At 35.5% G+C, this 14,151-nt stretch overlaps 1 protein-coding gene across 1 annotated transcript; it reads right to left on the bottom strand.

Moving 5' to 3' along the window:
- Positions 1-8,241: 8,241 nt before the first annotated feature.
- LOC131048376 (uncharacterized) lies at positions 8,242-13,865 on the bottom strand. Its single transcript, XM_057982320.2, has 2 exons — positions 13,701-13,865; positions 8,242-8,628 (listed from the first exon to the last, which is right to left on the bottom strand). Exons 1-2 carry the CDS (start codon positions 13,863-13,865, stop codon positions 8,242-8,244), a joined length of 552 nt encoding a protein of 183 aa, XP_057838303.2.
- Between the last annotated feature and the right edge of the window lie 286 nt (positions 13,866-14,151).

Below are 14,151 nucleotides of genomic sequence, written 5' to 3'. Positions count from 1 at the left end.
GGCACTTGAACCAACAAAGAAACAATATCCACAAGTAGATTTCCCATCATTGGGATCTCCCCCTAGATCTGAATCAGAAAATCCTTTTAAAGTAAAATCACAATTTACATCATAAAATAAATCAACATTAAGAGTTCCTTTAATATATCTCAAAATTCTTTTTGCAACTTTAAAGTGAGTTTGTTGAGGTTTAGACATAAATATAGAAACTAAACCCACACTATAAGCAATATATGATCTAGTAAGCATTAAATAATTTAAACCTTTAACTAATTGTCTATATAAAGTAGCATCAGCTAAAGGAGTATTCATATCAATCATTAAATTTGTTCCTAATTCACATGGAGTTGAAACATGATTAGCATCTAATTATCAATAGTGCAGTTCTAGATTCGATTGTGTGTAAGATTTTTGCATCAATGTTTCGGATCACACTCCATGATCTTGGAACTGATGATTAGCATCATTCATTTTAAACTTGTCTAAAACATCTTGAGCATATTTACTTTGAGATAGAAAAATACCATTACTTGTTTGCCAAATTTGCATTCCCAAAAAATAATGTAAAAGTCCTAAATCAGTCATTTGAAATTTTTGTTTGAGTTGAAACTTAATTTCAGAAATCAAGTTATTGGAACTTGAAGTTAGAATTAAATAATCTACATATAAAATAATAATCACAATGTCATTTTCACTATGTTTAATATATAAATTTGGATCATTTTTACATTTAATAAAACCTTGAGATAGAAAGAATGCATTTATCTTAGAATACCATTCTCTAGGAGATTGTTTCAAACCATAAATTTATTTCTTTAACTTGCAAACTAAATGTTCATTACCTTCCTTAACAAAACTGGGAGGTTGAGACATATAAATTTCCTCATGTAAATCACCATTTAGAAAAGCACTTTTAACATCCATTTTATGAATAGGCCAAATCATATTAGAAGCTAAAGCAAGAACAAGTTTAATAGTAGGCATTTTAGCAACAAGAGCATAAGTTTCATTATAATCTAAGCCTTCAATTTGAGAAAAACCTCTAGCAACTAATCTAGCTTTAAACTTAGTAACTTCATTATTTGTATTCAACTTAGTTTTATATAACCACTTACAAGAAACAAGATTTCTACCTTTAGGTAAAAGAACTAAATCCCAGGTTTGATTAGCAAGCAAAGTATCATACTCTTCTTTCATAGCTTTTTGCCAATAAGGTTGATTTTTAGCTTACTCAAAAGAATTAGGATCATTTAAACTCATAATAGTAGACATCAAAGCATAATTACAATAATTTATTCTTCTAGCCTTAAGTTTATCCATTCTAGCTAAATAATCAACACTTTCTTGAATCAAAGTCTTAAACCATTTAGGCTTCCTTTTAGAAGTAATAGAATCATCACTAGAAGAAGAGTCATTAGGAGTATAATTATCATGATCACCATCACTATCACTTTTATAAATAGATGCATTAGGAGTAGGGTTGAGAGAAGAAGTAGGGTTTAGAGAAGGAGGTGTGTCCTCCACAACCATAACCTTACTTTCAACAAATTCATTATCTTGCACATTAGAACAATCATGAATACCATTTTCAGCAATACAAACATCTCTAGGAACTTTAACTTTGTTAGTGATAGGATTGTAAACTCTATATGCTTTAGAATGTTCATCATAACCAACAAATATATAAGGAGAAGATTTAGAATCTAATTTGTGCCTTTTTTGTTTAGGTTTATGAACATAAGCAATGGAACCAAAAATCCTTAAATGCTTTAAATTGGGCTTTCTACTAGACCAAGCTTCTTTAGGAGTTATATCATTTAAGGCTTTGGTAGGTGTTCTATTAATAAGATAAGTAGCACAAGCCATAGCTTCAACCCAAAATTTATAATCCATATTCTTAGCATGCAATAATAATCTAGCAATTTCAACAATGGTTCTATGCTTACTTTCCGCTACACAATTTTGTTGAGGTGTATAGGGAATAGTAAGCTCATGTTTAATACCAATTTAAGATTTCAAATAACTATTAAATGCATTATTAACATATTCCTTACCATTATCAGTTCTAAGGATTTTAATCTTAAAACCAGATTGTCTTTCAACAAACATATGAAATTCAATTAAAACATCAAGAACTTGATCCTTTCTATGAAGGAAATAGATCCAAGTTATCCCAAAAAAATCATCAACAATATAAGTGCATACCTTGATCCTTGGATGGAGGTATTATCCATGGGTCCCAAAAGGTCACTATTAACGAGGTGAAATTTATGATTTTCCCTCCATGATTGACCATGAGGAAAGGGCTCCCTATGCATCTTACCACTCATGCAACCCGTGCATACAATCTTAGAAGGAACAATGCTAGGCAATCCATCTACCATATTTTATTTTTGCATCAAGGCAATATTATTAGAATTTATGTGGCCAAGTCTTTCATGCCAAACATTAAAATCAATGGTAGTAAGCAAAGAATACTTTGAACGAGCAAACTCATCAAATTTGAATAAGTTATCATTGCCCATTTAGCACTAGCAATAACTTGGTTATGCTTTGGATCAATGATATAACACATCTTTATAGAATTCAATCTTATAATCTTGGAAAAGCTTAGCAATAGAAAGCAAATTTGATTTTAATTCAGGAACATAATGAACATCATGTAATTTACCATTAGGAACATTGACATCACCAACAACTTCTACTTTACAAGTATAATTGTTAGCAAGTTGAACAAGAATATTCAAAGTATTAGATGCATAGAATCAAAATTTCTTTATGAGAAGTAACATGTTGAGATGCATCAGAATCAATAATCCATTCAAGAGGCTTTGGAATATTGTAACTACAAGTAAATGCATGATGAGATGAATTACCAATATGATTACCTTTTTTATAATTAGGTTTATGTTGTTGATTATTTTGACTAATGGGATTTTTACCATTTTGCTTCTTAAAACAATTATTAGTCACATGACCATCATTACCACAATACGTACAATGGGGCCTCTTAGAATAATTATTATTTTTATTATTATTAGAAGTGCTATTATAGGATTTAGAATGAAATTTATTATCAGAATAATGATTATTATGATTTTGATTTTTAGACATAAAAAAATGTTCACTAATTTTAAGAGTACCAAACTGGATTAATTTAGCTTCCTCTTGACGTAATAAATTACAAAAAATATCATAAGTTAATTGAGTAGCTAAACTAGGAATAGCAAGCTGAGCATGAATATTAGTAATAAAATGTTGAAATTGACGAGGAAGACATTTTTTAAGAATAAGATGAATTAAACGTATATCAGCTAGTGTAACTCCTAAACCACTTAATTGACTATTAATAGAATCAAACTTTAATAAGAATTCATCAATGGATTTAAAATCTGTATACTTGCGTCTTCGAGTTGATCTTGAAGTTGAATTTTGCGGGATTCATTTGAGCTATCATAAGTTGTTTTTAAAATTTTTCATGCTTCATAAGCTTTTGTACAATTTCCAATAAGAACATACAATTCAGGAACCATCAAAATACCAATTAAACCAAGTGCTTCCTCATTTTGAGCCTTCCACGCTTCCTCATTTTGAGTCTTCCACCTATCTTGGTCGGCTTGAGGTGCAATTGTAGAAGGCTCTGAACTTTCATCAATTGCAACATCCAAAAGGTGTTTCCAACGAAAAATAAAGGAAATATGTGTTTTCCATGAATGATAATTAGAACTATTTAATTTAATTTCCAGAATTAAAATAGACATGATAGCAAAATAAAGTTGAACAAATAATTGTGAGTATTGAAAAAAAATTACCCCATTTGATTTAAAAAACGAATAATAACCTTCTTTGATTAAAATTGAACCAAATTTCAATAATAATTTTAAATAATAATATTTTTTAAAATATTAATAAAAATGTTATTTTCAAATTTTTAATAACAAATTTAAATTTAGAAATTTAAATTTTAGTTAAACAAACTTTTACTAAAAAAATTTATATAATAAAAAAAACTTTTTAAAATTTGAATATAAACTTTGTATATGTTAAAAAACTTTAAAAACTTTTAAAAACTTTAAAAACTTTATTATACGTGGAGCTTATGAACTTTTAAGATTTTATGAAAATGAAATCTTACGATTTAAATAAAGCAAGTGAAAGTATTAATTTAAACTTTAGTTAAATGAAATTATTGAATGTTTTAATACAATGGAAAGCAGGCGTAACTTCCAATGTAAAACTCATGCAAGACAAAAGGATTATTGCAGAGAAGAGACGTTACATGGAGATAGACGTTACAAATAAATGCAGAAAATACAAAAATATAATAAGCACAGAGATGTTGAACACACACACAAAAAAATCAAGATCACAAGACATGTTGAACGAAGCACAGGAAATCAACACCAGCGTGGTATTTGGTTGGACTTTGCAACGAAATGGTAACGGTCACATATAAGGTGAAAAGTATATAAATATATGCAGACACGATAGAGGTCACAGTAAATTTAGATTTAAATTGTACTAAGTTTTACTTAGATTTATTTATTTTAAACAGATTTAAACATAAATATTTAAGATTTAATAAAAGATTGAAACAATATTGAAAAACAAAATAATTAGAGCAAAGAGAAACTAGAATAGTTGTTTTGAATTTGCAAACAGAAAATGTTAGAAAATATATAAATCAATTATAATTTTTAATTGAAATTAAATGTTAGAATTTGAAATGTCTTAGCGGCAAGTCTTCCAAAACAAGTTATACAAAATGGGTTTGGCGACAAGCCTTTCAAAACCAAAACTCAAATAAGAAAGAAGACTTTGGCGGCAAACCTTCCAAAGCTTAAAAAAAATCTTTAAACCAGAATAAAAATGGATTAAAAATTTTTAAAAATTGAAACCAAAACCTTCACAAAATAAATTAGAAATAAACTTCTACTCTTCTCTCAAAGAGTGCCTCCAAGAAAGGTGAGCTCTAAAATGAAAAATGGCAACCTTCATCAACTTCCACTTAAACAAGGATTAGTAACCTACTCTGATACCATGAAATGAAATACAAGAGCAAGGAAATCCAAGTAAGTATGATGATTGAAGTAATGTTACCAAAGTAGATAGCAACTTGAGAACAATCACCCAAAACTAGAAGAGGAGACACAAGAGCTTTTGAAAGGGGAAAAGCAAAGAAAAAACCCTTATGTATTATAAATAAAGGCAAAGCCTAAAGAGAAAAAGAGAGAGAGAGCAAGAAGCTCATTACAATGATATCCAAAGTGAAGAATGGGAGGACAAACATCTCTTAAATAGAGATGAGAAGAGGAGATACAAAGTAACTCTCAAATCTATGAATGCCATCATTCATAATATGTGTGTGCAATGTGTCAACATCCTCTTAAGGAGGATAAACTAATATTCTTTAATAAAGAAAAATAAAAGAAATGACTTGTTCTCACACATGTAGTAGAGGACAAATTACATGTAGGGATTCCAAAGGAATATCCTAAACTAAATACAAATAAATCTAAGCCAAGTAAAGATTAAATATTTTAACATACATCCTAATAATAAACATGTTCTCTTATCTTACCATCTTAACTTCCTCTGTACCAATAACATTGTCAAGTATGAAGCCCTTGTCGCTGGTCTTAGAGGGCTTTTAGCCTTGAATGCCAAGCATATATATCTATGGTGACTCTCCATTGATCATTAGACAAGTCACGAAAATTTATCAGGATAAACAAGACAAATTATCACAATATGAAGATTTGGCCTTATCCTTGTTACAAAAATTTGATTCCTATACCATGGAGCCTGTCCCTCGGAAAGATAATTGACATGTTGATCCAATGGCCTATGTTGCTTCCCTTGTATCCTTAGAGGACCTCGTGGTAGACCTTAAATTTGTCATTCATAACCTTTCTTCTCCGGCTATTGCTGATAATCTTAGTGATGCAGCTTATTGCTATACCATAGATTATGGCGAATTGCACTTGCATATCTTAAGACATTTGACTGATGGTACATTTCTTGATTCCACAAGTAACAATGCTAGAGCTAGGATTTGTAAGTTAGCCGCAAGATACATTATCCTTTCTAACATCCTTTATAGGAGAGGTTATAATGGACTACTTCTTCCCTGTCTCAACAAAATAAAGATCCCGATTGCTCTTGAGGAGGCACATTCAGGTGCTTGTGGGGGACATTTTGGGGGTAAAATTTAGTTCAAAGGTTGCTTCAAATGAGATATTATTGGCAAACCATGGAGAAAGATTCCTTTGCATTTGTCAAGAAGTGTCATCAGTGCTAGCAACGCAACAATTTGATTCATGCTCTTGCACAAGAACATAAGTCACAAGTGGCCTCTTGGCCCTTTTCAATGTGGGGTTTGGATCTTACTGAAAAAATTTCTTCTCCATCTCAAGGACACACTTTCATTATAACTGCTACAAATTATTTTACGAAGTGGGTAGAAGCAGTTCCTCTTTGATTCACTACTATTGAATTAATTTGTCAATTCATCTTAGATAACATTATTGCTCGATTTGGAATCCCTTCCACTTTGGTTTCTGACAATGGGACTTCATTCAAGAACAAAGATGTGAAGAAATTTCTTGAGAAAAACCATATTCAACATCACTTTTCTACACCCTATTATCCTCAATCTAATGGCCAAGCTGAGTCCTCTAACAAAATTCTTGAACAGATTCTTCATAAAACTGCAAACAAACATGGTAAGGATTGGCACACCCAATTGACCTATGCCCTTTGGGCTTATCGAACAAGTGTAAGCATAGCTACGGGCACTACTCCCTATAATCTTGTTTATGGTGATGATGCTATTATGCTTTTAGAGTTAGAGATTCCCTCGCTGAGAATTTCTCTTAAGGGTATAATCGACGATGATTTTTATTGAGAACAACGCCTTCAACAACTTGAAATGCTTGATGAACGATGTATAAAATCTCTTGAGCATATTCAAGCATATCATAAATCCTTGCAGGGAAGTTACAATGATAAGGTTATTTAGTGTTCCTTCTCAATGGATGACCTCGTGCTCTATGAGAATCAGCGTAACGTGAATGCCTTACCTAAAGAAAGAGGAGAGTTTAGCTCGAATTGGCTTGGACCATATATCATCACTGAGGTCTACGTGTCAGGTGCTTACAAAATAGCAGATGTGGAAGGTACGCCTCTTAAGGAGCCCATAAATGCTATGCATCTTTGTAGATACTATGCCTAATCTTCTCCTTCCTTTTATTTTCCTTTCTTTTCTTCTTCAAAATTGTATGATATGGTAGCATGTCTTCATTAAAGCATGTAGTATTAAATCATTAACATTTAATCTATATTGCTTCATTCTTGACAAACATGTTTTAATTTCTTGGCTGTCTTGAATTCATTATGTGAATTTTTAGGAATTTACATTTTCTATGTGCTAGTATATCATGCAATTTTCTTCATGTGTTTTGAGTTATGATACATCATGTTGTGTTTAATTAAACCCTTAATTAGATCACACTAGTTATGTAGTCCTTAACTTAAACAAATTTATTTACATCATCAATGTTGTATTTGATTAAATACTTAGTTATTTAATTAGATCTTATGTATCAATTTAATCATGAGGTATTGAGAAATCAATCACATGAGAATTAGATTAGACATACATGTACATTTCCAAATTTGTTACTTTTCATCAAAGCAATATACACATCTATTGTTTTGTAATTAAAAGAACATGTTTGAGGCTAAGGTCATCATATATATCAAAGTACATTACCATATACAAAATCGACCACTAGATACAAAATGTGGTCTCTGTTGTATCAACACTATCTATGGTTGGTGGCTACCCGAGCCCTTAAGTCCCTGTCGTGGTGGTCCAATGGGTGTATAACGAGATGAGGACCGTGAGTGACTCCTAGAAGAGCTCCTTCGATCTTGATCCATGACTATACCTCGATATATGGCTAACTCTACCTGGTGCTCTGCTAGTTCACGTTGTAGCCACTCCCCCTCTTCTCGCCTGATCTCTAGCTCTATTCGAACTGAGTCGAATAGATCCTCATGTTGTCTGACACTCTTATGAGGGATATACATGATCTGCTAATACTAGGGTATGTGTGAAATAGTGACGATGTCAGATAGGATCTGTTGGATAAGGGACCGCCACTCTTGTAGTCTGACTATAGTAGAGGGAATAAAAATCAAATCACATATACATCATAATGAAAATTCCAAACAAAATCAATAAAATAAAAGACCTTTACTTGGGTCTCCTTCCTGCCAATGTGGATCATGTGTCATAGCCATCTCTGATCTAGAGCCATTGCCCTCTCCATGCTCATAGTGTCTTTGTACTACATTAGGTGGTGTTGTAGAAGATGACTGACGTAAGCTTGAAACGGGTTTCCTAAGATCATCTCCCTCTCCTTTAGCTAGCACTATTGGTGGATCTAGGGCTATGGTGTCATCTCCAAAGTGATGGGGAACCTCTTCCTCCTCCTCTCTCTCCTCCTCGTCCTCCTCTTCCTCCTCCTGCTCTCCCTGCTTGTCCTCTCCCCCTTCCTCTGGGTCATCATCCTCATCATCCCCACCCTGACCTCCCTCCCCACCAATATCTCCATCTCCTCCCTTTTCATCATCGTCATCTCTATCTCATTGTTATCCCTCCTCCTCTCCTCTCTCATCCTCATGATCCATTGTGTCTCTATCACTCGGGTCCTTGGATGTCTCATGATCCTCAGTAGTGGAGCTAGTTGATCGCCTTCATGGCTGAGGATTCCCATTCAAATAGTCTAAAAGAAAAATGGCTCCATGATAAGTCTTGTCCCACCATGTGATGTACTTGTGGTGAGCTCCCACATCATCATTAAAGGGGACCATTACATCTCGATCAGAATCATCTAAGTCTATCATCTCAATCTCATCACTACAAGGCCTAGGAACTGCTCCTGATATCATGATCACTCAAGAGTGGAATATAAAAACTAACACATCTACTAGAACACTCTGCTATATCCCAAACTGTTGCTTGACTCAGTTGAAATAGAATGGGACTATGATATGGTTGTAGCACCCCTCGAGGAAGAAATTCCTCTACATAAGCCAAAGCTGACTGTGCTGGCCTAGCCATGTGGTCATGTGCCGGTATGGCCTCCATGTGATGACATCTGATCTCAATCTATCAATCACAATCCTCCAATGCAACAAGTCACCATTCTGCCATGGTCTGGTGAGCGGGTATGCATATACTCTAGGGTCATTTGAGCCAATTTCAACTAGCACTCCTGCTCGCCTAGTGGATGTGATATGATCAAACATCCAAACCTAAAGAAGGGTGCATGTCATCAAACTACATCCCTTGTCATGGACATAATCTCCTAAGTCATGGTAGAGATGGGCCAACATTCTCTGTCGGAAGGAGAACAATGTTCATTGCTCCTCCATTGCTCGAATAGTATAAGTGAGACCCCCATGCATGTGACTACCTTGTCTATCTGGGCATATGGCTAGCCCTACTGTTGCTATCATGAGTCTCCTCATGAGTGGAATGCCGCTTGTAGGATGTAGTAACCACTGAATCATAATTCGTCCTCTAGTCTCATTGGGCATGGCTCGCCCAATGCAGTACATCTGTTCTCTCCTAAAAGAATATGGTGTACGACCTGTCTGATATCTTATTGTGTATCCTCTAATGGGATGCCTCAGTATGTGGTACACGTCCTCAAGCGTAACCGTCATCTCTCCCATTGGAAAGATAAATGTGGAGGAGTCTATGTCCCATCTCTCCATGAGTGCCATAAGCATCGTTGGATGGAACTTCATGGATGGCATGTTGCATATGTACCACAACCCTACTACCTTAAGTAGCTCTCTGTCGTCCTGTGACAATCACAAAATATGACTCTCTAGACTCCGATATGTATGTCTGACAGTATGCTCTTGCTTATAGGGCAGTTTTTGTAAAAATCAAACAATCGACAATCAATATCATCCTCTCAATCAACTCAACATCATAAAGCCTAATCCTAGGCAAGCCCTTGGTCACCTTGTGTAGGGACCAGGATGACATGGAAGGACCAGGGCGCTCTGGGAGGACCAGGGTGCTCCAATGGGACCATGGCGCCTTGGTAGGACCAATGCGCCCAGTTGGGACCATGGCACCCTAGTGGGACAATGGCGTCCTTCTGGGGACACATGTGCAATCATGCCTTCTTTCATACCAGAAATTCAAAGTCAAGTCAATAGAAAGTCAACAGGAAGTACACAGGTAGTTCAGTACACTCACCTCATTGAGCGGTTGATCGGTGATGATAGATTGCCGTAGGATCTCCATCTGGGTAGGAATCTCAGGTCGTCTTCGAGGCATCGTGAGTGCTATGTGAGCTCCTTTATTTCAACAAGGACAAAAAGTGATAAAATGACAAATGAAAGTGTCATTTTCACTATTCATAAGGTATGCGCTTCTCTCTTTCTCAAAACCCTAATTCCTACTTTTCTACTTAATCTCTCATATCTTGAACTAGAGAACTCTCATTTCTGAACCATTGGTGGCATTGGAATCGTTACTTAGTTCTCTTCCTTACCAAATATTCCATGATGCGCTTCAATCTTGTATCAAGATTCGTTGTGATAATTTGTCATCACCTCTTTTTAACAAATCATTGTGGTAAATATGATACCCTGTTTCACCTCACTAATTAGCAAGTTGAAATAGGGGGAATATAGCTACCCATGAATTTCATCACTTCCCTAGTAAGCATTAGGCAATTTTGTGATTTTATCTAGCATGTGGTTTTGTAGGGTGCGGTTCCTAACAGTGTACTGCAGACACCGCCGAGGGCTTCATCCGACACCTTATGGATATATCCTTTTTCATGAATGCTTACTTTTTTGTACTTTATCTTGCATATGCACATAGTGTCATATGACTGCTAAAGTGGGGGCTAAATGTAGCATCATAAATTATAGACCCTTAATTGGGTAGTACAATTCCATGCTTAAGTTAGAAATTGCCTTAGTGTGTTTGCATTTTATTATTTTGAATTCCCTTTAAGCATTTAATTAATTTAATTGAATCTAAAGTCTTCTTTCATCCCTCTAAACTTTATAAAACTGGACCCTTTACCCTAAGTGTTCCCTTTTTATTTTATTCTTCCAATTAATCATTTCGTCAAATACCCTAATTATATCCCATTTCGATCTTCAAGGCCTGATTTCGCATATCTAGACATCTCAATTTCCCATATACTTTTGGAATTTTCTCTAAAATCATAATATCTTGCTTCCCCAAAAATTTGGCAAAAAGTTGGTCGGACCATGTGTTCGGACCAAGTTGGTACCTACTTGGTCTCAACTTTTTATCCCCGAATTTTGGGAGCATGTTTTGGTGGTATTTTAATATTCAAATTCGAGAGATTGGCGGAAAATATTATTTCTAAGTCGGCCTATGAATCAAAACAAAGTTAGGGTCTTCTACATAAAGCCTTCCTTTCCTCATTTCAAGATCTAAGATCTAGAGATTGAAGAAGCCTCTTATCAAGTGAAAGTGCAGGTTTTATGAAGTCTACAACAACAAATTAAGCATTCACCAAGTCTACATCAAGCATTTTCAACATCCCTTAGGAGCTTTGAAGACATTGAAGAATAATAGGAGATCATCGACTGATGATTGGTTTGTACCTCTACCTTAGGGTTTGGTACGGTTTCATGTTGTTTTCATGTCTTTGTATGAGCTTCATTTATAGATTTACATTAATGCTTTAGATCTCTAGTTCATTTTTTATTTGAAGTATTTGCGATTAAATTTACAAGCATTTAGGGTTTTCTCTCCATTGTGTAGGGTAGAACTCTAGATTCTTTATTTCTCTCATTTAGGATCTTGCATACACACAAGATTCTTGCACACACATTTTCAGTATATTATCGGCTATTTGTGGAGGTGGAAATAACCAAAGCAAGGGGTTTGACTAAGGAAAAACCCTATATAGCCACTTAGACACCCTTTTTTAAGTTGCAGGTGCAAGTACAAAAATCCAACAGACGCACAAATTTTGGGGCCGATGGAAGACACAGAGACAATCTTAGTGCCAAAATTTGATCTCAGATCACAGAGATAGGGGCATGGCACCTTGAGATAGGACCAGGGTATGGTGCCTTAGTCCCAAGGGTTTTGCAAATTTTTGTGCCATACCTACATCTCAGACCCTCAGGACCTCAGATTCAGAAATCTAGCCTCCTGTCAACACAAGGACCAAGGCACCCAACACCCTGATCCTACCCATTCTACATCAGATTTCATCAACAAGTGCACCTCTGAGCCTCTTTTATAGTCCTTCCTTCTGTATCTCAGTTTTAGTTTGCACATAATCTGCATTTTCAGTTTAAGTGTACTTCATTTCTCATCTCCTAGCTTAGTTGATTGTTGCATCATATTTTGCATATCTACTCCTCTTTTACAACAAAGGAATAGAAACCCTAAGAGATATTCCTTGACTCTCTCTTCCCTATAAGAAGTAGTCAAAGCGAGATATCTCCCTAGGCTCTTTCATATTCCACTATGTGTACATGAGAGTGGGATTAGGTCTTAGTCACTTGATTTCATTTTTGTGCTCCACAGAAACTCTCCACAATTTTTCCAGAAAGGTACAATTTTAAGTGAAAAACCATGTGATAAGTAGACTTGATATGTGCAGAACCGTGATTTATTTAGTCCGGCAATGCAAAATATATAGACATGATTCTTCTTTATAGACCTACAATTTTTTCTCATGATGTACACCTACACAACTTTGCCTTTTTGGTCATAAATCTCCTTTTTCCCATAATCCCTTGCTTTGATACCATATTGGGAAAATCAGTAGAACACAAAAATTTATTATCATACTAAAATACCAATTTGTTAGAGTATTCGGGTCTTTACTTGATTAATTAAACAATATTTGTTTAATTATTTAATTTCCCTTTATCTCTTTTACACTTAAGTTAACTTTAGGTGCATAATAATTAATTCTTTTATTAATTATTATGTGCAAGCCTAGGTTTTCCTTTTTAGGGTTTCTTGACCTATTAGAGGTTATCTCTTTTTTTTGTATTGTAAGATTAAGGATTATCACATTACACATTTTGTGAATATTGAACTCTCATCTTTTTGAGCATATTTTCTGTGTATTGGTTTTTCTGTTATTTGCTTCCTTGCTTCTCCTTGTAATAGGTTATTCAGCTTGCAGAGATCTTTGGGCTCCCGTGGTGTTGTATTTCTCAACTCTCACATGGTATCAGAGCTTCAGATATGGAGCTATCTGTTCTTATTTTTGAGATTTTTTGCTTGGAAGCAGATCTGGGGTTTCAGAAAGTTTTTTATGCACCTAGGGATAGGCCTTTTTTCTAAGCACTTTGGGCCTAAACGGGCCTCACCTTCGTGCTCAGAAGGCCCAAAAACCCCTATGGTCATATAAAAATTGACCTTTTTGTCTCCTGAGCCTCTGGGGTATATTTTCTCTAATCCTAGGCCATACGACCTTGGCACATAGTTTGATAAAAAAAAAATTAAAAAAAAATTCTTTTTTACGGCATGCAAGCCGAATGATTTTTTGATTAAAAAAAAACAAAAAAAAACAAAAAATCATTAAAAAATCGGCAGGTTGTTTTTAAAAAAAAATCAAAAAGTTTTTTTGGGGGCTACCCCACGATACATAGGGTACTGTGGGGCTCCCTAACAGGTCGCAGGCCTTGCCGCCACTATCAGAGCGGGGCCCCGCCAGCCCTCGGCCCCTGCCGGCGCCCTGATCACTAGCCCCCGTCGGCCTTCCCGGCCCCACGACCTCCTCCCTATGACCCTGCCAGCCCTCGCCGCTGCTGACCGTCATTCCCCACCACCTACGACCGCCTCTGCCCTCCTTTTGTGGCCGCCTCTATCCATGCGACTGCCTCTGCTCCACCCGCGTCCACCACAAACAGCTACCTGCGCCCACTATTGCCGCTCCATCGGTGCTCTTCCTGCCACCGGCGCCCTCGGCTGCCCCATGCACTTTTCGACCACCACAACAACTCTACAACTCCCAAAGATCACCTGCATGCAAACCTGTCATAGAAGGAGAGAAGCAAAAAAGCTATGGAGGCCAAAATTTAGAGATCCAGAAAAGAGGAGTCATA

This window comes from Cryptomeria japonica, chromosome 8, assembly GCF_030272615.1.
Source record: "Cryptomeria japonica chromosome 8, Sugi_1.0, whole genome shotgun sequence".
NCBI lineage: Eukaryota > Viridiplantae > Streptophyta > Pinopsida > Cupressales > Cupressaceae > Cryptomeria > Cryptomeria japonica.
Note: the sequence above shows the minus strand (reverse complement) of the source record. Positions and strands in the feature narration are given on the sequence as shown.

What these genes read in the sequence shown, in the direction of transcription:
- LOC131048376 (XM_057982320.2), bottom strand. Translation starts at nt 13,865, where the DNA reads ATGACGGTCAGCAGCGGCGAGGGCTGGCAGGGTCATAGGGAGGAGGTC. An exon ending in ACCTGTTAGGGAGCCCCACA is followed by an intron (nt 8,629 to 13,700) that starts GTACCCTATGTA and finishes GATGATGAAAAG; the next exon opens with GGAGGAGATGGAGATATTGG.